General features: G+C 40.1%; 2 protein-coding genes across 6 annotated transcripts in view; both read right to left on the bottom strand.

Moving 5' to 3' along the window:
- vps13b (vacuolar protein sorting 13 homolog B) overlaps positions 1 to 4,281 on the bottom strand; it is a 372,345-nt gene extending 368,064 nt beyond the window's left edge. For all 3 annotated transcript variants that reach the window (XM_028581593.1, XM_028581590.1, XM_028581591.1), the window contains exons 1-3: positions 4,160 to 4,281; positions 2,185 to 2,343; positions 356 to 499 (exon numbers count right to left, since the gene is read on the bottom strand). In XM_028581593.1, coding sequence (XP_028437394.1) covers positions 356 to 499; positions 2,185 to 2,331 — 291 coding nt within the window. In that variant the 5' untranslated portion in view covers positions 2,332 to 2,343; positions 4,160 to 4,281. The remainder of the gene's footprint in view (positions 1 to 355; positions 500 to 2,184; positions 2,344 to 4,159) is intronic.
- A 3,923-nt stretch (positions 4,282 to 8,204) lies between these two features.
- On the bottom strand, positions 8,205 to 16,161 carry osr2 (odd-skipped related transciption factor 2). 3 transcript variants are annotated; one of them, XM_028580537.1, is made up of 4 exons: positions 16,110 to 16,161; positions 9,519 to 10,208; positions 9,042 to 9,141; positions 8,205 to 8,718 (listed from the first exon to the last, which is right to left on the bottom strand). In XM_028580537.1, the coding sequence occupies exons 2-4, from the start codon at positions 10,169 to 10,171 to the stop codon at positions 8,536 to 8,538; spliced, it is 936 nt and encodes a 311-aa protein (XP_028436338.1). In that variant the 5' UTR covers positions 10,172 to 10,208; positions 16,110 to 16,161; the 3' UTR covers positions 8,205 to 8,535. The 3 variants fall into 3 exon arrangements, with proteins under 3 accessions (XP_028436338.1, XP_028436337.1, XP_028436339.1); XM_028580536.1 differs by lacking the exon at positions 16,110 to 16,161 and adding an exon at positions 12,314 to 12,586; XM_028580538.1 differs by lacking the exon at positions 16,110 to 16,161 and adding an exon at positions 12,314 to 12,585 and having other exon boundaries at positions 8,205 to 8,636.
- Between the last annotated feature and the right edge of the window lie 11,583 nt (positions 16,162 to 27,744).

A 27,744-nucleotide genomic window follows, 5' to 3' on the forward strand; every position in this document is an offset into this window, starting at 1 on the left:
ACAGTTTTCAACCATATCGCCCAGCCCTAGATTGTAGTTTCTCTTCATGTGATTTAACACCAAGTCAGGATTATAGCGTGCCTTTGTCACAGCAACCCCACCACAGGGTGAAGCTTGCCTGGGTCAAAATGTTCAACATGTTAAAAAAAATATTAAAAAAAATCTCCATTTGTTTATTTAAAACAAAAGCCATTATGAAACATCATGGAAACACAAAGGGAAAATCGAATGAGAAAGCTTTTCTTTTGCATGAGGAGGAATTTCACATTAATAACAAGAAGATCTGGCCAGTCCTGTTTTGGCCCTATAATGAAATTTGGGGATAACGGGTTTGTCATACAACTAAAGAACTAACCTGGGCTCCATCCCTGAGCTTGAGGATGCACTCCATGGTGTTGATGGTGATGACCACAGGCTCCGAGCCCAGCTTGGTCCAGGGTACGTGGATACGCAGCTCATGGATATGACCACTCATGAATGTAAAGGGTAGCTTCAACTCCTATAAATATGCAAATACATAATGAAGATGAAAACAGATAGCTATGAAGCTATAGTTCTAGCTTTATAGTATACAATCTGTACTTTAGTATTACATCTACGATGCAGACAACATTGTAAGTGTGGTGATATGTTGCTGAGGCTTCAACATTTGGAACCTTCACCCATCTATTTTCTAAACCGCTCTTTGAAACTAATATTTGAAGACGAGAGGACAGTAAAAATTAAAACCGCTACAGATTCCATACTGGTCACACTTTTAACAAAATCAATCAGATTTTCTCAGGTAGTTAAATCCCTATTCTGCAGCTTGACCTACTCTGAGTAAAAACAAGCCCCATGAAAGCAGACTGCCTACATACAAGCTGTACATGCCTCCTCTGTAAATTTAAGCCAAAAACCTAATAATTAAAGATATTTATAAAGAAAAGCAGTCATAGATGTATGGTATGTCTGCTTAATGACCCCCACAATGTTTCACAAAAAAAACTCCTTTATATTAAGATGATGATCTCCAATTGCACATTTCAAAAGAGGTACTGTCCAAATGAAAGGCAATAAAACGGAAAAGGGAGGATCATTGCCAAAGTTCTGACATAGCATTACACATCAATGCCTAAGACAATTACTGTACCACAGTTTAATTGGCGTAAAGCTGCTTTCAATAAGAACTTTCATCACCATCTCTGTTGAGTTTGGTAGTGTCTTGGACTGATCTTCAGAAGCAGTCAGAAACCACTCACGACAAAAGACAATTCTTTTACCTTGTCGTGGCAGATTGATCTAATTCAGGCATTACAAGTGAAAAAAGCACCCTGTGTCAAAATAACGCTGCAGAGCAAAATATGTCAATAAATCTATCAACTCCTCCAAAATAACAGTAAAGATACTGTTTGTGCCTGGCTGGTAAGCATCGCTGCTTTTTTTCTGATGCTAGTCAAGGCAATAGACCGTGACTATATACACTGTGGCTCAGATGTAGATGCTTGCTTACCCTCCACACATTAATTCCTTTCCAAACATTTTTCTTTATTTTATGTTCTAAGTGGAACAACTTAAATTCTGACTTCATTGTAAAGACATTCTGCAATGTTAGCATTGTCATGTTTGTATGCTTCTTTTGTTGAGAGACAAAAATTCTAAAAGTAGTCATTTTAAAATGCTTAAAGATCCAATCCATTAATAGCTTAACTGTACGTATCTTACATGTACCTGGATGACCAATGTTTTTGAACAAAAGCAAAAAGTAAAAGTGCAATAACCTACAAAAAGAACACGATGAGCAAACACAACTTAAATCCTTTGCAGTAAAAAAAGAAGTGAAATGTAAAAGGAAAATGTATTTTTTTATAATATATGCAGGAAAGAGACATTAGGCATAAGAAAACAGATATGACTTAATTGCACTAATTACTGCATAGAGCCACCGATGGCTATCTAAAAACCTGTTTGGCATTAATTGTGTATGGATACGAAAACACCATAGTTAATATTTCTCCCACTAGCAGCACTGAGCACTAACTCATGACTATCATTCATCAGAACTACATGGCATCCCTGGACACAAAAAAAACCACATTGCCTATTCATGTGCCCTGAAATGAAAAAATATAATGTCTGTCATCCCAATAAGTCTTGACTTGGTCTTGTGAAAAAGTTAAAGAAAGCAGAGGACATTCAATATACCTGTTCCAGCACATCCAGTTTCAGGTCCAACTTGCTGAGCACTACATCTCCTCCCCAGAGAGACAGCTGCAGGTCAGATGGCTTCAGATTCTTAATATACTTGTTCACATAGCTCATCAGGAGTGGTGTGACATAGGACTCCAACATCTTGTCCCTGGCCTGCACATGCATCAAACATTGAACAAAACGTTTTTATGTCATTCAACGTTATGTTTATTTGAACATTACAGTATTTATGTATTAAACTTATTTCGCCATTATATCCCAATATTATGTTTTTGTTTTTAAACACCACTGCTTCTGAAGCCTGGACCAGAGAATAGACATTTTTCACAGCGTGTATATATAGTATATATATATAGTATATATATATATATATATATATATATATATATATATATATATATATATTTTACAGCAGTACTGTGCTGGCTGACTCACTGGCAAGTCTTATTAGGACACTTAAACTGAATGGAGACATAATTAATTACATAAAGTAGTACACCTGTGCCTTTCTTGCTATGACAAGTCGAAATATCTATTTGAAAAAGGCCTATTGTTATTATTATTATTGTTGTTGTTGTTCTTCGCTCCAGACTCAAGACAAACATAAACTGGGCTTTTGAGGTTGTAGCTCCTAAATTTTGGAACTCGCTTCCATTGGACTAAAGCTCTGTGGACACCTGTAAAAAGGTTAAATGAAATGTTTTTAGCATTTCTTCATGTCCTCTATGTTGCTCTGCCTTTTATTAGCTTGTTTGACTTTTATTATGAACCACTTTGTGACGTGTGCTCTAGAAATGTGCTATACAAAAAACGTATGCTACTTACTTACTCACTTACAGTACAGGCCAAAAGTTTGGACACACATTCTCATTCAATGCGTTTCCTTTTTATTTTCATGACTATTTACATTGTAGATTCTCACTGAAGGCATCAAAACTATGAATGAACACATATGGAATTATGTACTTAACAAAAAAGTGTGAAATAACTGAAAACATGTCTTATATTCTAGATTCTTCAAAGTAGCCACCCTTTGCTTTTTTATTAATAAGGGAAAAATTCCACTAATTAACCCTGAAAAATAACACCTGTGAAGGTAAAACCATTTCAGGTGACTACCTCATGAAGCTCATTGAGAGAACACCAAGGGTTTTCAGAGTTATCAAAAAAAGCAAAGGGTGGTTACTTTGACGAATCTAAAATATAAGACATGTTTTCAGTTATTTCACACTTTTTTGTTAAGTACATAATTCCATATGTGTTCATTCATAGTTTTGATGCCTTCAGTGAGAATCTACAATGTAAATAGTCATGAAAATAAAGAAACACACTGAATGAGAAGGTGTGTCCAAACTTTTGGCCTGTACTGTACATACTTACCTTACCACGTAAGGTCATACATATTACCGGTTTGTGCATTTTAAAACTAGCCATATTCTAAGTTGTATCTAGGTTGGCTGAGGGTGTAACTACAGTTGGTCATGTAACGTTAGAGCAGATATGCACACTCCCCAGAGACAGAATGAGAATTCTGCTCTTATGGGTTGCAGGTCAAGGTTGTAACGTTACTAACTGTTTTTTAATACAGGTCAGTGTTTCTGCTTTGAAGTGGCTATATTTTAATTCACCTGAATTAGCCTGCTTGCTAAGGTGTTTTTAAGCATGCGACTTGAGGAGAAACGCCAGCAGAGGTTAGAGACTTCATTTCCAAATACATAACAATGTAACTAAAAATAACTTGTGGTTTTAAATGAAGCAGCGTCGTGCTGCGTAGTAAGAAATAACTTACTGCGGAGTAGTTAGCCAGAGAGGCTATATATGCTTTCCTGTCACTAGCTATAACGTTATAAGTTACACCAGAGCAGCACAGCAAAGAAGCTAAGCTAACTGCTAGAAAGAAGTCAGCCTAACTTCGTTTGGCTGAATAAAACACGCAGCCACAGGTAAATATAGAAACCCCACTGCTTACTTGACTCCCGCTTGTATCCTGTAGCTATTTCTTGAATTCGACGTTTAATATAACATATTCATCCTGTTAACTAACGTTAGCCTCATCGCTCCACGGCTTTAGCTCAAACGTCATCAGTAAACACCAACTCGGCTTCCGTATGTCTGGTGTTGCCTTTATATCTTTTGGAAATTTGCTTTTCGCAGTTAAGTGCATACATTGTATGCAAAATAGTGGCAAGCGATACACTAGAAATTCCTGCAATGCGTGACAGGATTGAATTTGATATTCAGACGACTGACTTCGGAGATCGCTGAACATAAATATATGAGAACATTAAGCGAATTGCCTGATGCACATTGTCTCTTCCCATAGATATATGTATATATAGGCGATCTGTGGTCCTAAATCGGTTACTGCAGCACCTGGTACCGTAGTGCCAGTTGATTTAAAAACAAATAGCCTATATTTCCAATCAACGTGTGCTTGTAGTCAAACCAACGGAGCTCTCTGTGTTGGGATTTACGAGGAGCACGGGAAGGCATCATTGCACGTAATACTCGTCATTTCTTTCGCATGCCCATAGCACTTAAATTAAGCTTACATGGCCGAGGAATCTCACCTTTGCTGAGAGAGTAGATATTACAATTCTCAATGGGCAGCCCCTGAAAAGTGTCAACATGTCAGCAACGTTTTCTTGAAATTATTATTATTGAATTATTTTTTTTAAAGTCCTACTTTTACATGGGTTTCATTTCAAGAACAGATATTATCTTCAGATAGGCTGCTGAGACCGAGACCTATGGAAATAATGAAGCCTATAAAAAGATATTTGCATTTCGGTCACACGGGTCACCTGTCTGGTTTTTAAACAGTTTATTGTGGGGCTGATCTAATCCAAAATAGGACATGAACTGTCATAATGTTAACACATGCAACTGGAGGCGCACTGAAATTTACACGTGTTATTGGATAGTAGCTTACATACAGCATAGTGTAAATTAAAATACAGTAGCACATTCTATGACAATGAATTCTAAAGTTAACAAAACAATCCAAACTAAAGTTGCCTATATTTGTCATTCGTAGTCTTTTGTTGTTTCAGCAACACGAATGACCTTGGAGTCAAAACCTGGCTTGGATCAATATAGCCCTAATATCGGAGTGAAAGACAGAGTTAAACTCCATCTTTACTTCAAACTTGTACACGCCCGTAATTTCTGTGTGCCAATGTCAAATCTCTAACACTTGTTGTAGCCTACCTGCAGTTTGTCAGTTGCTGCCAAATGCACCTGCTAGTTGTTGTTTTTAATAGCTATAGAGAACACTGAAATGACTAATTAGAGCTCAAAAATAAGTCTCAATCTGCTGAAACAAACACACCTAAAATATTATAGTTTTGAAAGCTATAAAGTCCCTGTACAATTGCTTCTTTGATGTCAGTATTGACTCAAAGCGAGTTTTGGGAATTTGAGGGACTTTTTTTAGGGGCATTACAGGCACTGTGGCTGAAATAAAAAGTGGATGTCTGTCACAGGCCGCAGAGGGTCATGTGGAGATCTTATGAAGTCAGAGCAGCGGGGCTCAGAGGCCTGTCAGTGCAGCCTCTCCCTGTCAGTTAGATAAAGCTTCCTGAGTACACAGTCCACATGGCCCCGGTCACCGATGAAGTTCACCATGTGTCTGTCCACTCTTTGCCAACCGTGTGCGTGCGAGACAATGTGCGTGTAGCGCGCACTCCCTATTTCTGTCATTATTCTAAAGTCTGTTCAGGCCGATGTGCCTGTTTAAGTGACGAAGAAAGCATGGCCTACATGATTTCATGTTATCTATAGGCTACACCTATAGTATGCACAATATAGTTAGGTCATTGGCCCAATCTGGCATTCTTTGGTGTAGCCAGTAGGCTAATAAATAATAAAAAGTTTGTTGTGATCATTGCACCCTTGTCCCTACAGGACAGTAGCCTGTTTCCATTAACACAATACATTTGAGCTGAAAAGTAGACTGTCTTGGTGATCAATTGCCGTCCATGTCTTAACACATGAAATAAAAAACGAATTCAGAAAAGTCAGAGACCAGTCATGTTTCATGTTTAAAAATGTATGCCAACAAAGTTTAGTTCACTTGTGAGAGAACTCCTGGAAAAGTCTTTTTTTTTGTCAATTAAATATCTTTATCATATATACACATTCATGTTGAACACACCAGTTACAGTTACACACTAACTTGGCGCATATAGCGTCTCAATATGAAGACATATTTAGCAATTAGGTGTAGAATTGTTTCGTTGATTTAAGTTGATTAGAATATATAACTACAATCCAATGATTTAACCACAAGATAATAGAGACTTAAATACAATGTTGAGAAGTCACTTTTAACTCATTTGTAAATAAAATCAAAATCCACAGGTTGTTGTCGTTATTATATCACCATCATCATCATTATTATTATTATTATTATTATTATTATTATTGCGTGTACCTCATTTGCATTGTTTGTAGGTTTTAATTTTTAGTGATAAGCTTGCTTCCCCGGATGATTATTAAGAAGCTAAATTTTTGTTTTATGAATATTAGCTTGCTGGAGACGTTGCATGTCGTTGCCTTTCCATTTAGAAAACCATTAGGAAAAGCCTGCACTGCGTAATAATGGGCCTTAGTTAATGGCCTCTCAGCAGCAACGAGCGCTGTTTTAAATCGCCTGTTGTTACTGTAACCACTAATTCCAGACCCTTTAGAGATCATTAAATATAAATGGGGGTTTTTTTCAAGCAATTAATTGCACTGTCAGGTGAAAATTAGGTTTTCAAACGAGTCTTCGGTGGTGAAATCATGAAACAACAGGCCTGAAGGCCAAGTAACACAGAAAGGCAGAGAACTTTATAGGAGTCAGAGGGAGAGAATCTTACTTTGTCTTCACTGAATTATAAAATATATATATATATATATATATATATATATATATATAGATCATCTTATTCTGCCACAGAGCATAGCTCTGGTGATTAATATTCAAGCGCATTTTGATCCGACAGGGGCCGAACATAGTTGGATAAAATCCAAATCTTGGGATTTTTTTTTTTTTTTTTTACATCAAAAATCTGTCTAAACCTGGGTTGTTTAGGCAGAGTCCCAAGCGCCCACTATTCCCCGGTGAACCTGTTTCTTTTCTTCTTTTCTTTTCTTCTTTTTAATCGGTACAATAATTATACTGTGTGTGTGAATGAATCAATGAAACAAGGACCGAGCTCAAATAGGCTCAGCTTTGATTTGCGGAATCGAATTGTAGGCTACTACATCTCCTCAGTTAAGTAGCATGATTTTGTTAGAAATTATGAAAATGCTCAATTAAAAAAAGAAAAAAAAGAGTCTGAGACAGGGTCCAAAACAGGAACAACTCAGTTGTATTTATTTGTGTTTGTTTTGAGTGTAAAAGGGATGAATGAATTCACCTTGATGACTTCCTCCAAAAAAGAACGTGTTGACAGTATATCGGCCACGTCTCTTCTCCTCCTCGGGTTAAATCGCTTCCTTTGCTCTGGTGACTCCTTCTGTCGCGTTGTAAGTCGATTCTGATATCAGAGGTGATGTAGATAAAGGCGTGATATGGCTGCTGCTAATGCGGCTAATAGAATATTAATCAGCCTCTTTAAACTCTAAACTTCCAAGACAATAGGGAATAATTCTGTTAGGCTAATTACAAAAACACTAATAGGCGGGTGTTAGACAAATCTGTGTAATACGCTAATCATTATATGATTGTCATTTTATATAAAAAAAGAAAAAAACATTGAAATTGTTTGACTGTAGGCTACGTAATCAATGATGACTCCTGTCTGTCCTGGAAGACATTTCATGCTCCCTATAGCTGCTAACTGACATCTGCTGGTCTGCTATAAAAAAAAGCCACACTAAGCTCTCACTGCCTGCCGGCTGTAAACATATAGACTATTAATTTGATGGCCACGATAAACGGTTTCATCTCCATTTTGCTTTTTGGGCTTTAACAATGTGTCTCGTGTTCAGCATGGGGAACTTGGAATAAAGACAGAGCAAGTGCAAATGTATCATGGAAGTATTTATTTCTAAAATACAATTTAACATACTTTAAACTTATGACTGCTTGTTGACAACTTTATCATTTCAAGATCGGAAAAAAATAAAATAAAAAAAAGCAACATTATGTACATGGTCTTGATATTTACAGGTGGTGTGAAAGCTGGACATGGCCATGGCTCCGCTGCTGTCCCACTTGAGATGCAACCAAATCCCACTCTAAAATGTGCGGCGGTATAAAACGTGTCCTGATTTGGAGATTGTCTTTGAACAACAAACAGTCGGTGGCTTGTCTTCCTGCGTTTTGTCCATTGTTATTTTGTTAGTCTGTCCAGGCTAGTAGTCCTGATGTGGGCTGTGCGTCAAACTGTGCCGTCGCAAGTCACAGTTGCGCCGAAACACCTTTCCGCAGCGGCCACAGCTGTAGGGCTTGATGTCTGTATGGGTGAGAAGGTGAGTTTTCAGGTTACTTCTTTGATTAAAGGTTCTTCCGCATGTGGGGCATTTGTGGGGAGATTCCTGTTTAGATTTAAAGCAAGCAAAGGATTATTCCCTTTAATTGTATAGAACGTCTATATAAATTATCATTCATCTACATAAATCCACTGTTGTGTCAGTTGTAACTCTATAACGGATTTACACACATTTTCACATAAACTGTATGTGTCTCTTACTCACATTTTTTGTTTTAATATAGTAACTGGCCAAACGCAATTATTTTTGTGAGACTGTGAGCCCCATGCATGCAGTAGACAGTGCATTATAGGTGAATTATGATCATGACGTATCACATAGTTTTAGTGAGGATAAAAGCATGGTGTGTGTTAATATTTCCAGCTTACCTGCATATGTAAGGTTTTATGGACGGCTAGAGTTCGAGACTGACAGAATCCCTTCCCACATTCTTGACATTTGAATGGTTTTTCCTTGGAGTGGATGTATCTGTAAAACAGAAATAACACTTAATCAAATGTCTGCTCATGCATGGAATCGCTTGTAGCTGTTATAAACCCCAGAGTCATAGGGCGAAAAATCTCTACTGTGCAACTTATGAGCGTCCAACTTAATGCGTAAAAGTGCTTTAGCGCCCTCATGGAGAAAACTCTGGGTACAGCCTGTATGTTGTAGCAAAATTAAGGAGATCTATTTTAAATAGCAAGCCCTGAAGATGTTGTTTAGTTAAATACACATATTTGTGATTTAAATCACGTGCAAAATCAGGAATATTGCGGGGAATTTGAGACCCCCTCCTAACCCTGAGCGTAATTAGCACAGTATCTGCTAAATAATATATATTAAAAAAAATGATAAAGTCTTACCTGTGGTCTCTGAGATGGTCTTGCCTTCTAAAGGCCTTGTGGCAAATATCACAGGTATAGGGCCGCTCGTCTGTGTGGGTCCTCTCGTGGATGAGGAGGTTGTAGGACTTGGTGAAATGCCTGCCGCAGAACTTGCAAATAAATTCCTTTTTAGTCTTGGATGGGAGCCTGCCCCGGGTGGGCTTTCTGTCCGGGGATAGCTTGCTCAGCTCGGAGATGGTTCCCCCTAGTCCCGACGCCAACTTCACCAGATCCGCGGCTTTCGGCGGGTCTTCCTGAGTGGCAGCGAGGGCCAGGTTGGCGAAGTCAAACCTCGGCCTGTCCTTGTGCAGCGAGGGGATGCCGTGCGCAACGGCGGCTTGTTTTGGATGGAAGAGCTGCGCTGCGGTTGTGAAGGGTAACCCTGGGAAGGGAATCCTGGGGTCCATCAGACCCTGGGCGGCTGCCATCTCTGTGATCGTCGACCTCAGTCCTTGGATGTGCGGGTAACCAAGAGTCCAGTGGTTCATGTGCATGGTTTGCACAGCGCTGAGGCCATACAGTCCCTGCAGCTGGTCCGCGGGGAAAGTGTTAACGGCCTGCAGGAAGGAGTAGTTTGTGAGCTGGAGGGCCGGGTGCAGAGGGATCGGAGCGTGCAGGGCTTTGCTCCCCATCTCGGCTCAGACCTCTGCAGAAGACACGGTGATACACCTAAGGGGAGGAATACAAAACGATCAGTGTTATGTGTAAATGTCGAATTAGAGTCTCTGGTAAAAATAAATAAATAATAAAAATAAAAAAGGCAGGCAAATTATGACCTTCACTTAGTGATCACGTTACAGCAAAAACACCTGTTGACTATAGATTACTATTTTACTTTAAATACATTAAGATACATATTTTGATTCTAACATAATATCATTTATTTCATTAAAATTAAGTCACAAAAGGGGATTATACTCCTCTAATCAATTGTGCTCAGATTAGCGCGCAATTGAGTGACCCTAATAATAATAATAATAATAATAATAATAATAATAATAATTTGCACAAAGTGATGGACTGATGAGCTGATTGGGTGAATACATTGAGAATCTTGTTAAGATGCAGCAGTATTTTTTACTATACTGACAATGACGACTAAAACACTGTTTGTCATGAGCAAAACCGCAGAGAGAATATGAACACGTATATTTACGCATTAGTTTAAGCAGTTTGTCTTATAAAAACAGAGATGCGCTTCCAAGTAATTTTCTAAAAACAAATCAGTCATCGAAACTGTAATTCAATTAAGTGGGTGTGAGCGAGTCATATGGCATCGATTGACAGTGTAAATTACACATCCAGATCCCTCCGAATAAAGCGCTAAATCTCAAACGAGGTAATTAGCGAAGACACGCTGTTGTTTTTGACGGTTGTAGTTGGTGTTTCACAATGCACAACGACTGCTCTGTGTGTAGTTGTGTAGCACTTTAACATTTTGCAAGCAGAGATCAAATATGTGCATGAGTCAGAGCAAAACACACAAATGCTGGATATTATTACCCACAAGAAAGTTACTATAATCTCTACTGTAAACGCATGTGCTTTTTATTTTCATGTTTTCGGATAGTAGCCAGTTCATTTCATATAGTTCTAATATTTAGCTTTTAGGTCTATTTTATTCAAGGCTGCATGTTTTATTTTATTTATTTTTTTTAATAATGCGGGTTCCACATGGGCAAGAGAGCATGGTAGCAAATAACCTCTGGGCATTTGAACCCACTTTTCTGCCAAACAATGTTTGAGTAGAATAAAGCAGGAGCTACCTATCTCCACAATGTAGGACAGCTAAGGTGAACTGACTGCAAGGGAATCTGAAGGCCTGGTCCCATGTTTGTGGGGATGACAGGTTATGTTTCCCACACAGAAAAGAAAAACCGTGGAAGTTCAAGACTCCGGATGGTGAAAGCGGGACTGGCGGAAAGCCAGCGGTGCGACAGCGAGCTGACCTCGAGAATGAAAATGGGGAGAAAAAAAAACACCTCAGTTTTCTGTGTTTGGATAATATGCTTAGCTGTTTTTGACAGGTCAGACCAAAATCGTATTTTAACATAATATGTTACAAGCCTGTCGAACCTGCACATTCTGGAGATTGAGGCATTATTCCCACTTGCAGAGTGAAAGTCCTGCTACATGGTAGCCGGAGGGCTGGTCGCTTGTTTGGGTCAGGTCGTTCTATTTGTTTCACAGATCTTTGAATTATTTCGACTTTGCTTTCCCCTTTCACAGGCGGGACAGGCTTAAAATGTAAGTTTGCACAGGTGCAACGTAAGTCACCATGCAGGCACTTGTTGTTCTTTCCCCATATGTACAACTTTGTTCAACCTGTTGTTCTCCCAATAACGCTTGGACTTCATTTAAACTTTGACAGCAGCTTAAGTGTCTTGTCGTGCTCTTGTCAGTTTCTATTTTTTTTTGGCAGAAGGTTTTGAATATCTTTAAGTCGTGACAAGTCTTCAAAGACGCGACTGCTTGTTTCGGCAATGGTATATACACTGTGGACAGAGACCAGTGAAGTCAAAACGTGGGTGAACTATGACCTCTCAAGGTGGTGATCGCCACGAAGCAATAATCACGTCTATAAAACTACATTTTATTTAACTTTTCTTTTCATGAAAAGTTGCCCCTTTTTTTAACAGTTTGATCTCTTTGGTTTACAGCTCAAACAGTAAATTAAACATATTTTCTTAAAAATATTCTGACAAGTAAGTTGAGTGATGTTGGGTTCCCTTCCTGCAGAAGACTGACATATACCATGCCAAACAGAATCTTACCCCAATAAATAGCTGCCAAAGGTCCTGCGTTATGTCAGTAATCCACAGTAACTATAGAGGCGACGAGCTCCAATAAAGCGCCGCTAAAAGTTTTCCAAGTTCCAAGTCCATGAAACTTTCATGTAGCCATGCAGTCAGCTGTGATGTCTCGAACCTTTACAGAGATCTGACAAGTTGTGAAAAGTTGTGGGTAGAGGCGAAGAAGTTTGGAGGAGAGACAGCAGCAGCGTGGGAGTCCCGTCCGGAGCTGGGGCTGGAAGTGTGCGTAACGCGCACCGGTCCTTCACTTTTCAGGGCTCCGGGGCTCTGGAGCGCTCAGCCCGCCCTCCGACACGCCTCCACCCCCCTCCTCTATCATTAACTCCAATGTTCCTCCTCTGTTTATTTGTGTTTGGATAGCAACTAGGGCTCCAGACCATAGTAGAGAAGCGTGTTCAGCTCAACCTGCCTCCTCTGACACCTCTCATACACCATATAGCCAAGGCTGATACCTTCTTTTGGAGACGTGATTGGAAGCGCAGGAGGAAACGCTGCTCGGTTTTTTTTTCTCCCTCCAAGCTTTTTGAAAACGTGCTTTTTGGATACTTGAGCCTGCTTATAAGATTTTTTTTTTTTGAAACCATATACTCCATTTGCGAAAATGAAGGGCACATGCAAGAGCCACCACATGAAATGGTTTTATTTGTTTGTGGTAAGATTAAAAACATTCTGAGGTTTGTAAAAAAATAAAAAGAATAAAACACACACCCTGAGATCAGCATGGTGAACAAATGTAAAACAGTAACGCCACTTTGACAACGATTTCTTTCCGTACTGTTTGATATTTTTTTTGGAAATTGTGTCAAACACTTCAATAAAATGGACTAATGACATCGCCATGAAAACGTCACACACGTTGTCTGGACAGTTTTACAGGCTTGCCACACAAATCATCCCTTTTGTTCTCCAAAAATGAATTGGCATTCGATTATATTTGATAAATTTTGTGCAATAAAAAAGGTCTGTAATATGTTGAGGAACTATAGCCTGTGTTGACATCAGCCTTAATCAGGAAAACTCTTTTTTGTGTGTGTTCAAAAGCAGATACAAAACTTCAGTGTAATTCTTTCATACACATTGTCCAGTCTTTTTTTTTTATTGAATTTATTGAAAGTGACAGAGTAAATGAGATGAAGTAGACTGCTCTTGAATTGGATTGCGGGTTGTTTCTGGCCACAGATTTAGATGCAAAGTAATAAAGACTTTTGACAGCGCGAAGTTGCGCCTTTTTGTGCAACACACGCAGAGAAGCGGCTTCACGCACACGCGCAGAGGCTCTACATAACAGGTTGTTATTAAACCAAGATGCTTGATTTGTAGAAAAAAGTTCATTGACTATTAATTTAAAAAATATAGGCCTATATTTCTTTTTTTTTATTTTTATTTTTCAAGGATGAAAAATCCTGCTGATATTTCTTTCAGTGAAACGTCAAAACGTAGACTAATGATCTTGTGTTCAATTATTAATTATTTTTACTTTAATTATCTAATCATTTTACTATGCAGGACAAAAAAAAGGAGGAACACTACATTTTCTGCTACGTATAAACACATATTCATGTTAGTTTTGAACATGAATCTGCAGTGTGTAATGCTGAGTGCAGCAGGGCTGACTGGTCTGCAGCGGCTTCACTTCCAGCCTTTGCTGTGCAGAGCTGGTCTGCAGCGCCGCCTGTTGGGACTTTAACAGAACAACACGCTGCTTCTTCTGCTCAAGAGTTTGCGGCTCTGACAGAACACTGCCTGTTGGAGCAACTTCATATTTTCTGCCGACATCGTTGAAAACAAATACTTTAATAATAATAATAATAATAATAAAACAAAAATATGGCTGCATCATGCATGCGTTAAAACTAATGAATTTTTAGGATAAAACAAACTAATTGAGCCTACTAGACGAAAAGCAGTAACAATTGAACTCGATTTCACTACTGAACCGGATCATTGGAGCGTCTGACCTATTCATGCAAGTCTTTAAATCCGAGTTAATAATTGAAATGGGTGCACATGGGCCAGGCAGATCTCAGCTCATCATGTGAGCGATAACAAGAGAAGACATTGAGTATATCCAAGAGCTCATGTAACCTAATTTTCGTTTTTTTTTCTTTCTTAGAGCTGCAGAACATTTTCTGCACCCAACATGCTTGTGGTTTTTTAGTTCGGTTTCATATCACCCAGGGCTCCATCTTCACTGTCAAAACACTGAGCATTGCGGACAGATTAGAAGACACATAAAACCCCCCCACATTTTTACATTACAGACGGTGACATTTTCTCAACGTATCCTTTTCTCAGAAATGTATAACAATGTAAATTGTGTTTATTTTTGGTCCCTGGAAAAAGGCCATTGAAATAACCATACGTTTTCTTTTATTATATATGTATATATATATATATATATATATATATATATATATATATATATATATATATATATATCTCGGGCTGGTCCATAATACAAACATTAATAATAAATTTTTTTCGGAATGAATTTAAATCGGACAAAATAGAGAGTAGAGAATAAAATACCGACTTCCTAGGGGAACCGAGCGTTTTTCTTTAGTTAAAGCTATTACAGCTATCGCCCTGAGCCTCTATGTACAACATTCACGATGAAATATAAAGTTCTTGGTATAATTCTTATGTGACATGGACTCATATTGCTGTGGTACTCCAGATACATTTGACAGTAAAACATATTTTACTTCATGGTATTTCTGCATTTTATAGAGTAGTTATGACTACTCCATTACATTATTGTTCCGACAGATACCAATGGTAATGGTGCTTGGTGGTTGAGTGTGCGTCTTTTTGTGCTTGTATCTGCTATAATATCACAGTTACATACTTAAACGCATGACTCAGATAGTCCATAATAAGTTTATAGCCACCTTGAAAACACTGTGGAATTTTATCTTGTTCCCGTGTTCCTGACAGGCCTTTATATCCAGTTTTCTATTTTACGGCTGCACCAGTCTGTGCTATGGGATTGCTGTATTCTTTATAGTTGGGCTAATATCAGAGCCAGTGAGTTAGTGCCTTGCCCTTTGGCCCTGCCCTGAGTCCCCTGCAGCCGCCATCATTCTCTATGATAATCTGACTCCCACAGAGTATCAGTGTTGCGGCTCAGTGCAGCTGCCAAGCCTGTAATGGCCGACACTCCTCTTCCAATAGCACTGAGTGACAGAGCAGAAGACTAGCACAGATTACTAATAAAGCGCTATAGAGCTCTCATGGATTTGCACAAAAAGATTTAAGACAGAATTCAACTTTGGACTTCACTTGTCAAAGATTGACTATATTCTGATAAAGGTTTTGACATATAGGCCTATAGGCCTTTATATAAATGTGTAATATCACATGCCCTAGTCTTTTCTAATGGAAGTTTTAAAATATGTATATTTTTAGATGTCAGTCCCATTCAGGCATTTTCTTAAATAATATTGTAACATAATATTCCCCTCACAATACTGATGATGTGTTCATAATGTGTATTCTTCTCAGGGTCAGAAATAAAGTTCAACTAAAGGGAAAATTAAAATCAGTAGACTTACAGATTTGGTTGGAACGTGTCTATTTCATCTTTTCAAAAAGTGCTATTGATTTAGATATTCAGTGTCCCAGCTCTTAAGATCTCAATATGCCCCTTCTTATATTGTAATAAAATATTCAGCTCCTACTATTTTATTTTTTATTTTTTTTCTATTTACTATTTTATCCTGCATATGATGTAGCCTTGTTTCCAAAATGTGCTTACCTCTGTTATACTCGCATGCAAGCTAGTCCTTGACAGAAGACGTAGAGCTGCTGGGCTGTTCTGTTCTGGAGTGGGACTGGGTCTGTTTGTCTCTCTGTGCTACTGTGTCTCTGTGCATGTTGACAGACAGGATGTCAGGTCCATAGTGTAAGAGCAGGGGGAGGTAAACCTGTCACTCTTACCTGCTGTGGTTTCAAAGCCCCCACATCCCCACCTACATTCTCACTCATCCTGTCCCAGCAGCAGCTCTCAGGATGGTTGTTTACACTCAAAGACCCTCATAGTCACATTTTCCTCCACATCACACTCTTTACCTGAAATTGTGCACTTCTAGAGAAATGCTTTTTCATATAGAGTCTTTTTATATTTATTTTAAATGAATGTGTCATGAATAAGGCACAGGGGCTGCAGATTTGAGTTTTTCAGACATAATAGACACAATAAGAAAATAGGAAATATCTCGGTTGGACATATAATAACGTATCTTCTATTGTAAAAACCCTATTAGGCTGTTACTGTTTGTTTTTGTTAAAAGGTAAAGTTGTATCTTTTCTTTTGGTTTTGGTTTATTAGCTATGCTGCGGTGGTTGCCATCCTTTGTATCACTAAACCTCCTGCAAGTTTTGACACGTTCATTTTAAACGGCTTTTAGGTCTTTTTTATGCCATCTAGGAGTTTTCGTGTAAGACTAGTTTAGCAACTAAAATGAATGAAGTTAGGTGGACTTATCAAAAGGTGCCTTTCCTCTGTGTGATTGTGCTGATTTTCTGCTCTGAAAACATTTGAAATCCACTTAATCTCATTTTTTTTTAATAGACAGAAGATACAATTAACTGTATTTAAAATGTCAAGTTTTGAATTTTCATATATCTGCAAACTACTGTTGGCAACATGATGCACTGCTTTTTGTCTGAATCTGACAAAGAAATATTGAGAATTAAAAGACATATTAGTCATATGAAAATTAAGCAGTAACACATATTTCCACCAGTGTAAATTGGACACATGGTCCATTTAATTGATAAACATGATGAAGATGACATTCTGCAGAAACTCACTTTCCTGGATAGTGCACTACGTAGTGTAGTTCAGCTGTGACAACCACATGCTCGGCCTTTTTGCTTTATTGTACAAGATCGCCCCCTATTGGTTTACCCTCAAATTACTATTCAGCATTTCATGTTGTACCATCATACAGCACACTGTATCATTCAGTGACAAGTGCATTATTCATTCATCAGTTTTAGAACTAGAATTAATGTTCAGAATGGGACTTTAAATACCCTTAAATGAATACAGTCCATGCCCTCAATTCAACTTCTGAGCTCTAACAAATAAGTCATATTTGTTCTGTTCTATTCTGTTCTCTTCTATGCATCTTTTCTGGAAATGCATACTGTTTTACATTTCACTCAGAAATGTATACATGAGGAGGAAAAACTAGAAAATAGACTCATCAAGTGTGAGCAGGAACAGGGGACTGGCAGTGTGTCGGGTACGTACAGTGCATTGCATTCCTCTGGTCTCCTACATAATCTCTTCTCCATCTGCTGCCCATTGCCACTCTCTTCACTGGTCTGCTGCCATCTGTTTAACAGCGTTCGGCACCTTTGCGTGACCAAATGCCTTTGCTCCCTGCAACGTCATCCCCTTTGCCAGAAAGGCATAGAGAAGAAAACCGCCATGATATCGTGCTCCTTCAACCAATAAAACCCACCAGTTAATGCTGCTCAAGCCCAGCACCAAATCCCATTTGTCAGCAAATAGCCTCCTCTGGTTGTCTGTGCTGGCCAGGCGCTTCTGTAGAGCCCCCTGCCATTAAAATGACATCTTTAGTTATTTGTTGTCTGGTCTGATGGCAAGCAGCCTGAAGAAGAAGTAAAAAGAAGGAGCAAAGAGAGGGATCTGTGTATGATCATAAATGTGCCTCAAAGAATGTCTGATCAGACATCTGATCTCGGTTGAATTATCAGCTGGTTTAACTGATAGCTCGGCAGCCTAAACATGAAACACCATGTCAGCATTTATAGAAGTCCACATTCATTAGAGTTAACTAACACTTTTCTTTGGGTCAATTTGTTTTTAAAATATGTAAAATCCACAGGTAACTGGGATATCTGGACAAGAGACTGTAAATAAAAGTCTTATTCTATAAGAGGAGCTGTATCAAAATTGTTTCCTGTGCCTCTTTGGTATCTGTGGTGGGATGGAGAGATGGAACAAGGCAGACATTTTGGGATGGAAGTGTGAAGAAGTGCTGGAATGGATGGATGGAAAGATCTTAGAAGAAATATTTAAAAATGAATATGGGAAAAGTGAGAAGCAAAGATAGAGATGAGAATTTATGCAAACCATGCCACTTCCCAGCCCATAACAACTGAGTGTATTATGTGTGTAATATGTATGTGTGTGTGTGTGTGTGTGTGTGCTGGAGAATCTATGTGTAAAAAGCGAGCAGGAGAGCTACGGGTAGGTGAGCAGTATCCTGCAGGCTTCGGCCTGCACAGCTACAATATAGGCAGAGAGGGTCATATCAAACTGTCTCGAGCATGTTCTCCCAGCTGTAAGGTCATTGCATTTTTGCATTGTTATATGTGCTCGTCATGAAAAAGGTATTTTCTCAAAGCATGTTCTGAAGCTCTTCACGGCTCAGCAGTAACAGGCGTGACCTTTTTGTTGCCGGGCGGGGATTCTCTGGATTCAGCTGCTCTGCTGGTGTAAGGGCTGTGGTGCTTTTTAAAAGGTGCCTTATGCCTTATTGCCCTCCACGCATTGCATCATGGCTGTTTTGCCTCTTTTCTCACTGAACGCTGACAGCTCAGTTTACTGGCTTAGCTCAGTTAAAATCCATATAAATATGAATCCAAGATTCTTTATGTGGAAGCTCTCCTGCTATTGTGGATAATAATTCTGTATTTTTTCATTTGGAGGCTATGGCACACAAAGCTACAGCACACATTGGTACTTACCATATATGATGTATAATTCATAGTTTTTTTATATTAGACCTGGTCTATTATTGATCATAGAAATCCAATTTGATTGCAGGCTTGTCCATAGAAAGAAAAAGTTCATATTGGTGGTGGCATACTCTTTATAAACCTTGAAGGAATAGATAGACGTTTTTGGAAATGCTAAATACTAAAACTACTAAAGCTCACTGATAGGGTTGGGCATCGTTTGGATTTTAACAATTCTGATTCCAATTCCGTTTCTTCCTTTCGATTCCAGTTTTCATTGATTCTCGATTCTCATTCTTTGAGTGATGGAGTTGAAACAGGTCACATGCTTATTTCACAGATAAGAGGTACATTTTATTTTGATTCAATGGTGGTTCTACCGGGCTTTTTCGGCCACACTTTAGAGAGCTGCTTACTGTGCTCCATGGCTGCAACACTACAAGTGCAAGTTGGAACCGGTTCTCGATGCCCAATCCTACTCACTAATGAGTTATGTCTCACGGGGATGTGTATTTCTGTGTATTTCTGTTGCCTGGACTCCAGTAAGTCATAAAAACAAACAAACATCAGTAAAACCACAAGTTGTTCAGGTCAGAATTTGTGCGGAATAAATAGATGAAATTTAATACGTTAATTAGTGAGCTTCACAGGTACTGGTGGGTGGAGTTTGTTACCATCAGACAAAGCCAGGATAGCTGATTCCTCCTGTTTCTAGGCTAAGCTAAGGCTAAGCTAAGCTAACTGGCTGCTGGCTTTAGCCTTAAATGTAATATACAAGTGTCGGGTTATGCCCGAACGACCGTTCAAACAAACTGAAATAAGAAATAAAATGTGCTTATAGATGCATCATCCGACAAGCACTTCTGAAGAATCAATCTTCTCAAAAAAGACAGCAAATACGTGTACTTCTCAAAATGTCACACTATTGCTTTGAAACTGCCCTGACTCAGTGCTCAGTGCTCAGCACAGTTTTCTTTTTCTGTATGTCTCATTCGCTGCTGTTTTAACCTGAATTCCACTCTCTAACACTTGTTATTGAAGTTGTGACTTTGTGGGCCCAAAGCGTTGGAGCTCCGGGTGCAACTGTTCTGCCTGCTCTCCCTACTGCTGATCAGCTCCTGCTGCTGAGGTGATGGACAGTAAAACTCTGCGAGCACCTGTTTCCTGGCCATGCTCATGTGCTGTTAATAGGCTGATGAGAGACATTAACAAAGTTACTGCAGCACACTGGAAGGATAAATCAACAGAGTGGTAGACTGTCTAGTCCAGTCCCTCAGAAGTGACATTTTTAAAAGGTCCCAGTGACTGCTCCATCCGTCCTGTACCTTGGGTGAGATGGAAAGATGAAAAACAAAGTGAGGATGGAGTGATGAAAGCGGGGGATGGAGAGATTTAACAGAGCTTGGGTGGAGAAAGTAAAGGAGAGTTTGAAGGATGAAGAAATGGCAGAATGGAAGGAGGTGTTTGAAGAAAGCAGTGGAAAGATGGAGAGATAGGTGAATGGAAAGGGTGGATGTGAGGAACGGAGAGATGGACCAATGGCTCTAAAAAGTTGTTGTTCCAGACTACTTGTCATGACTTTGTGTAATCAGGCCTCATTGAAACATTTCTGTGATGTTGTTGGATGAGGAATGAATAATGCAATAGACCAAGTCATTTTCCCACATCAACAGCAACAACAATAACATTCATCCTGTGTGATTTCATATAATTTCTTTATTCCCCATGCCTTTCTCTCCCTTTGTGATGTGCCAGACATATGCACATTACAAAGAGAGTCAGGAAATGGCTTTCCACTTAAAAAAAAACGAGAGCAGATCTTGACACTGTTACAAGAAGGACCTTTGGTTGCGAAGGACCGTAGGGACGGCTTCTCTGCAGGCAAGCTCTTTTCTTAGATTCTCATACGAGCAAATGACAATCTAATTAAATTTACCCACAAATAACTATATTTCATCAATGTGTTAACATTATCACTGAGATGTTATTATCAAAAAAGACTGAAAAAGGCAAATTACTTTCTCAATGCTAAAAATATCCCTGTTGGCCGGAGTCCAACCGTGTTGCTCCTCTGCCTCTCATTTTCCTCACACTCTTTGAACTAAAATAACCTCATTTTTTGAATGGATTCTTGTATTATTGATGCATTTATGCTCCACTGTGGTTTGAGTTAATAGCTTGGATCACTGTATGGTTGCATTTAGTGTGTAGACACACGCATGCATACTCGCAAACACACACAAAAACGCTTTCAGGCAATTTCACAACGGCACACACACTCAAGCTAACTCACACACACACTAAGTAAATGTTAATGTACACAGGTGCAGTCTTTTGGGAGGTTGCTTTTGCTCTCTCATCAGTCACTCGTAATCACTTCCCTTCCAGCCCAGTAAATCACCGTCTTTTACTGATGCATTTATAGGATGCATGTTCACAACTTGTAGCCAGGGAAAAGTTTGACCACCACCAGGAATAGATTATAAGCTTCTGCATCCATACGGTCACACACTCAATACAGTCATACAGTCGACTCACAGACAGGAAATATTGTTTTATAAATGTCTACTTAGTTTCTGAAATGTATTTGTGCTTTTAATAGGGTTTTAAGCTGTTTACGACATATGGGTGAGAGTGGAGTTATTGGTCAAGCGGGCTCCTGGGCGGCTGTGGATATTGGCAGGTTGCACGGCTTCACCAAACTGGTCCTGGGGAGGTCCCAATGACCTGTTTTATACCAACACTGGTGCTTTGTCGTAAAAGCAGGGGGAAGTCGAGTCACAGCTCGAGTATTTGTTTGAAGCGGATGGAAAAAGTCCCCCTGTGGCAAGAACCATGTGAGTGTTGTGTGCTGCTGTGTCTGATGGGAGTGGAAATGCTACTTTGAAACAGGCTACTTTGTCTTTACATAGACTTAAGATTGGTGGCCAGGTTCTGGTAAAATACTCCTGATACCACAGAGGAAAGAAATCCACGTTCCCCTCTTACTCTTTTGGATGGAAACAGTCTCCTGTCACCGGTGTTTGAATGTTGTAATTGGACGTTAAGGGGCTTGCAGAAAGAGGTGTGAGGTAGTGTTAAAACTGCTCACAAATCACATATTTCTCACCTCTGTGGAGGTTCAAATCCTGGCTCTGGCATTCTCTGGCCATACCACTCCTATTGCTGCTGCCTTTAAAATTCACACAGCACTGTCCTGAATGAGACAGGTGAAGAAAACGGCGTGGAATGGTGCGTCGGTAGATTTAATGTTTCCTAAAAGCCTTGAATTTTACCCGTCACTGTAACAAAAAAAAATGTGTCACTGCATGTGCATTGTGCGTCAGAGTGATGGATGGTGTAAGTGTATTCCAGGATTATGTTTATGAAAGTTAAAGGGCCCTGGGGTTGGTCTGGGAAGCACATAATCTCAGTCCAAGTATAGGCTGGATGAACCAAGGCTTTATTATTAAACACCTATGAGAGGCCTAGAACTGGTGGAGGCCCCTGCACATCCAGCTTAACACTCTCTGGCCACTCCCATCACACGTCCTTGCCATTTGGGCATGAAATTAAAATGCTTCTCAAGAATCCATTTACTACTGAGCATGAAATAGGAACTGCATTATTATGCATCGATACATTTCGAAAAGGGCAACCTTTGTTACCCTTTAAATGTGCTGTCATGTCATTCCCTTGTGCTATCTTTCCATTTTTGGGGGGTTCTTTTCATTAACTGAGTTTTATCATTGAGATGAGAGTATTACAAAAAGGGAATAGTTTTGGCAATATGTTTCAGAGTTGATGGTACAAGTGAGAATTGGCTATAAACGATGTGGTATTGATTTCACATGTGGAGGAGGACTACCAGGGCTCAAGCAAGAGAAGAGGAATGGGAATGCAGTCCTTGGGATGTGCATAGAGGGCTTGCTGGAGGCTCTAGGGGCCCAGGGCCTGACTCCACAGCTATGGGAGCTGTTAAAAATACTATAAAAGTTCCAAATCCACAATTATTCCAACTTCTTATATTTATAAATCTCTGCTAATGCTCATGGTGGATGTATTACTAGTTTGAACATGGACATTGATTGCTGCTCCCTTGGTAACAATGCACTTGGTAATTATAAATGAGCCCATAAAGACAACTGGCACAGTACATTTGGTGGTACATCGTGACTTGTACAAGTCAGTTTGAAAGTGATTGAAAGGTATATTATAGTATAAGATATTTAAAAAAACAAACATTCAATTTAAAGCGCCCATATTATGTTCATTTTCAGGTTCATAACTGTATTTTAAGGTTGTACCTGAATAGGTTTACATGGTTTAATTTTCAACAAACACCATATTTTTGTTGTACTGCACAGCTCTCTCTCACTGCTGCGGATCCTCTTTTCACCTGGTTTCTGTTTTAGCTACAGAGTGAGACCTCTTTTCATCTTCTTCTTCACTACTATCTTTGATTGCACTCGCACATGCTCAGTAGCTCAGATGTAGATCATGTCAGCTAGCTAACTCTAGAGACAGTAAAAGAGAGCCTGTTTCTCCAACTTTGGTCAGTTACAAGGCAGGATTAGCTGGGAGACTTCTTCTAAACTAGGGACCACATGTAAGTAGTTCTTTTGGAGATTATGGTGAACTTGTGTGTGTTGTAGCAGTGCTTTGCTATTGAGAACGACGTAGCATGCTAGCGTTAGCATTAGCGTTAGCATGCTAACGCTAGCGTTAGCTACGAGCTATCGGTTGTGGTTAGCCAGCTCATTTCGGACTGTGACGTCACATCACGTCGATTTTGAACAGCTCACTAGGAGACTGAAGGCAGGACACATTCAGAAACCATATCTCACTCAAAACAGCGTGGATGGATTTTTTTCAAAGTTTGTATGTGTGTGGAAGCACCAGAGACACAAAAGAACACCCCAAATCCCAGAAAAAGTGTTTTTTTCATAATATGGGCACTTTAAGAATTGATCACAACTACATGTATGTTTGGCTATGTTTCGCATTTTCATCAGATGCAGATAGAGTGGAGATATACAGTAAATGGGGCAGAGAAAGGGGATGACACGCAGCAAAGGGCTGCGGTTGGACTCAAACCCTGGCCGCTGGCAAACACTGAGCCATCTACACCGGGTGAGTAGATGGTGCTCCACTAAAGAGCATTTTAGAATCTTACAGCTTATTGTTTTTTTTTTTTTGGCCCACACATTGTTGTTTTAGTTCACTTTCACTGCTCTCACAATGTTCTTTTTGGCGGCAGCAGGCATTTTTTTTTCTTAAAATAAGCTCTGATAAACCTACTGTACACTACCTGCCCAGCACTCAACTGCAAACAGATAAAGTTGGCAAGTAGCAGGTAAACATTGTGGAACATTTTTACCAGCTAAAGAGCCAGTTATTTCTCTCAGGATTTTTTGGAAAGTAGAGACAATGGTGAAAGAGCTAAAATAAGAGTACATTTTGGAATTAAACTCGCCTGTTGGCCAGAAACCTGACTCCAGCTGAATGTTAATGTTGATCTGTATCCACTGGATGTGTAAATACACTACTCAACTTAAAATGTGATATTTACAACAAATCTTGTTCTGCTGCCCCAAGTGGCCAGAAAATCAGTTACTGCACGTTAAAAAAAATGCAGACAAGCTGGAGTCAGTACCAGGATGCCATTTTTTTTTTGGGGAAAGATGACGTTCTCATCCAAGTTTTGTACTGATCCATCAGTTGATCACTTGATTTCAACCCGTAGCTCTGTTGTTTGTAAATTTGGAGTGCTGTCAGTAGCGAGAAAAACAAAAATAATCGGTGCTGCCTACACGGTGTTATCCTCCTGCTACAGTTTGCACCCAGGAGGCTGAAACAGGGTACATTTTAAACGTGCTTTTAACCTCTTAACATGTCAATACAAGTGCCTAGCCATGAACACAGTGAATCTGACTGCAGTAGATGTGAAAGAAATGCATGAAAGTTGTGCTAATTCAGCTCTGTTTAGTTCCGGTGTTGAGACCGCAAGACTTAGGGACCGTCTACAAACTATAACACAGAAAAGAAATACAACAAAAATATGTATTATTTTAATAATTAAATAAGGTAGTGTCTCCAAAGTTACCTCAATTATAAATTGTCTCCTGCTAGCTGTGAGTGCTTTGATTGCTGAAGGAATTGACTACTGGACAGCTAGCTATTAAGTTAAGTACTTACTTTATTTGGGTTTTTGCTACTTCTTCTTCTGTTCTACTTTCTATTGCTGCTGCTGTATTTCTTGCTGTAATTGGTTTTGTTGTTGAGCAAAGTTAGTGTTTTTTGTTAAAGTGAAACTAGTTAGTGTGAAGTGTGACTTTGGGAGTGGGGCCTAACGACTCCCAGGTGCTTTGACTGATTAGCGAGGGTGTGGCCTCCCACCGGTAGCCAACACCAGTCCCCTCTTTGTAATTAATATTGGTATTTGCGTGAAGCGGCAGCTTCGGCGGCAGCTTCAGCGGCAACCCTGCAATCCCTTGACTTCCTTGCTCTCACAGAGACCTGGATTACACCAACCAACACATCCACCCCTGCTGCTCTCTCTTCTGCCTACTCTTTCACCCACACACCCAGACCCACTGGGAGAGGTGGAGGTACAGGCCTACTCATTAACCCCAAGTGGAGATTTTCTCTCTACCAACTGCCAGAGTTCACTCCTCTCTCTTTTGAACTTCATGCTGTCACCATAACTCATCCGGTACAACTAGTCATCATTGTTATCTACCGCCCACCAGGTCCTCTGGGGGAGTTTTTGGAGGAGCTGGATGTCCTTCTTTCAAACATCCCTGAAACTGGTCCTCCGCTGGTACTTCTGGGAGACTTCAACATCCAGACAGAGAAGTCACCTGCCTTTCTTCACCTTCTCTCTTCTTTTGCCCTCTCACTCTCTCCTTCACCACCCACTCACAAAGCTGGCAACCACCTAGATCTCATATTCACTAGAAACTGCTCTACATCCAACCTCACTGTTACTCCACTCCATATCTCAGACCATTTCTTCATCTCATACTCTCTCAAGCTCACAACCATATCTCAAGAGACACCATCCCTGTCCGCCGTAGTATTCGTTCACTCTCTCCTTCTTCTCTGGCGGGGGCATGTGCTCTATCTACCCTCCCTCCATCTGACTCTTTCTTACCCATGCCTCCCAACGCTGCCGCAGACACTCTACTCTCTACTCTATCCTCCTCTCTCGACTCTCTCTGCCCTCTTACTTCACGACCGGCTCATAAGTCCTCCCCAGCTCCGTGGTTATCTGACTCGGTACGTGCTGAAAGATCAACTATACGGGCAGCGGAAAGGAAATGGCGGAAATCTAAACACCCAGATGATCTGCTTACTTATCAGTCTCTTCTTTCCTCCTTCGCTGCCTCTATTTCTGCAGCAAAAAGCTCCTTTTATCAAACCAAAATTGAATCCTCTTACTCAAACCCCAAAAAACTTTTCTCCATCTTCTCTAACCTGCTAGATTCCCCCAGTCCACCTCCTCCCTCCTCCCTTCTACCAATCCACTTTGTCAACTACTTTGTAAAAAAGATAGATGACATACGCTCTTCATTCTCCACCACACCTTCTGAAATCACCTTACCATCCATCACATCTAGTACTCTTTCCTCTTTCACCCCTCTATCTCCAAATCAAATTCTTACTTTGATTACCTCTGCCCGCCCAACCACCTGCCCCCTGGATCCTATCCCTTCTCATCTTCTCCAGTCCATTGCCCCTGACCTTCTTCCTTTCCTCACCCATCTCATTAACATCTCCTTGTCAACTGGCTGTTTCCCCACTGCCCTCAAAGAGGCAAGAGTGACCCCACTACTCAAAAAACCAACACTTGACTCGTCTGATGTAAATAACTATAAACCCGTCTCCCTTCTTCCCTTTCTATCTAAAACTCTTGAGCGTGCCATTTATAATCAACTCTCTACCTATCTCCACCAGAACAACCTTCTCGATCCACACCAGTCTGGCTTCAAGGCTGGTCACTCAACAGAAACCGCCCTCCTTGCTGTCACTGAGCAGCTTCACATTGCTAAAACAACCTCTCTCTCTTCCATCATCATCCTTCTGGACCTTTCTGCTGCCTTCGACACAGTGAACCACCAGATACTCATTTTGACACTCCAGAATCTGGGTGTCTCAGGCTCTGCGCTCTCATTGCTCACATCTTACCTGTCAGACCGAACCTACCGGGTAACTTGGAGAGGATCTAGCTCAGAGCCTTGCCCACTCAAAACTGGGGTTCCTCAGGGATCAGTCCTGGGTCCCCTCCTCTTCTCTCTGTATACCAACTCCCTCGGGTCTGTCATTCAGTCGCACGGCTTTTCTTATCACAGCTACGCAGATGACACCCAACTAATTCTTTCCTTTCCTGAGTCTGACACTCAAGTAGCAGCACGTATCTCGGCCTGTCTGACTTACATCTCTTCTTGGATGTCCACTAACCATCTGAAACTCAACCTCGACAAGACTGAGCTCCTTTTCCTTCCAGGCAAGGGCTCTCCTACCCAGGACCTGACTATAACAATCGACAACTCTATGGTAGTCCCCACCCAGACTGCTAGAAACCTGGGTGTGACGCTTGACGACCAACTCTCCTTCACTGCCAACATTGCTGCAAGCACCCGTTCGTGCAGATACATGCTGCATAACATCAGAAGGATACGTCCCCTTCTAAC

This window comes from Perca flavescens, chromosome 6 (assembly GCF_004354835.1).
Source record: "Perca flavescens isolate YP-PL-M2 chromosome 6, PFLA_1.0, whole genome shotgun sequence".
NCBI lineage: Eukaryota > Metazoa > Chordata > Actinopteri > Perciformes > Percidae > Perca > Perca flavescens.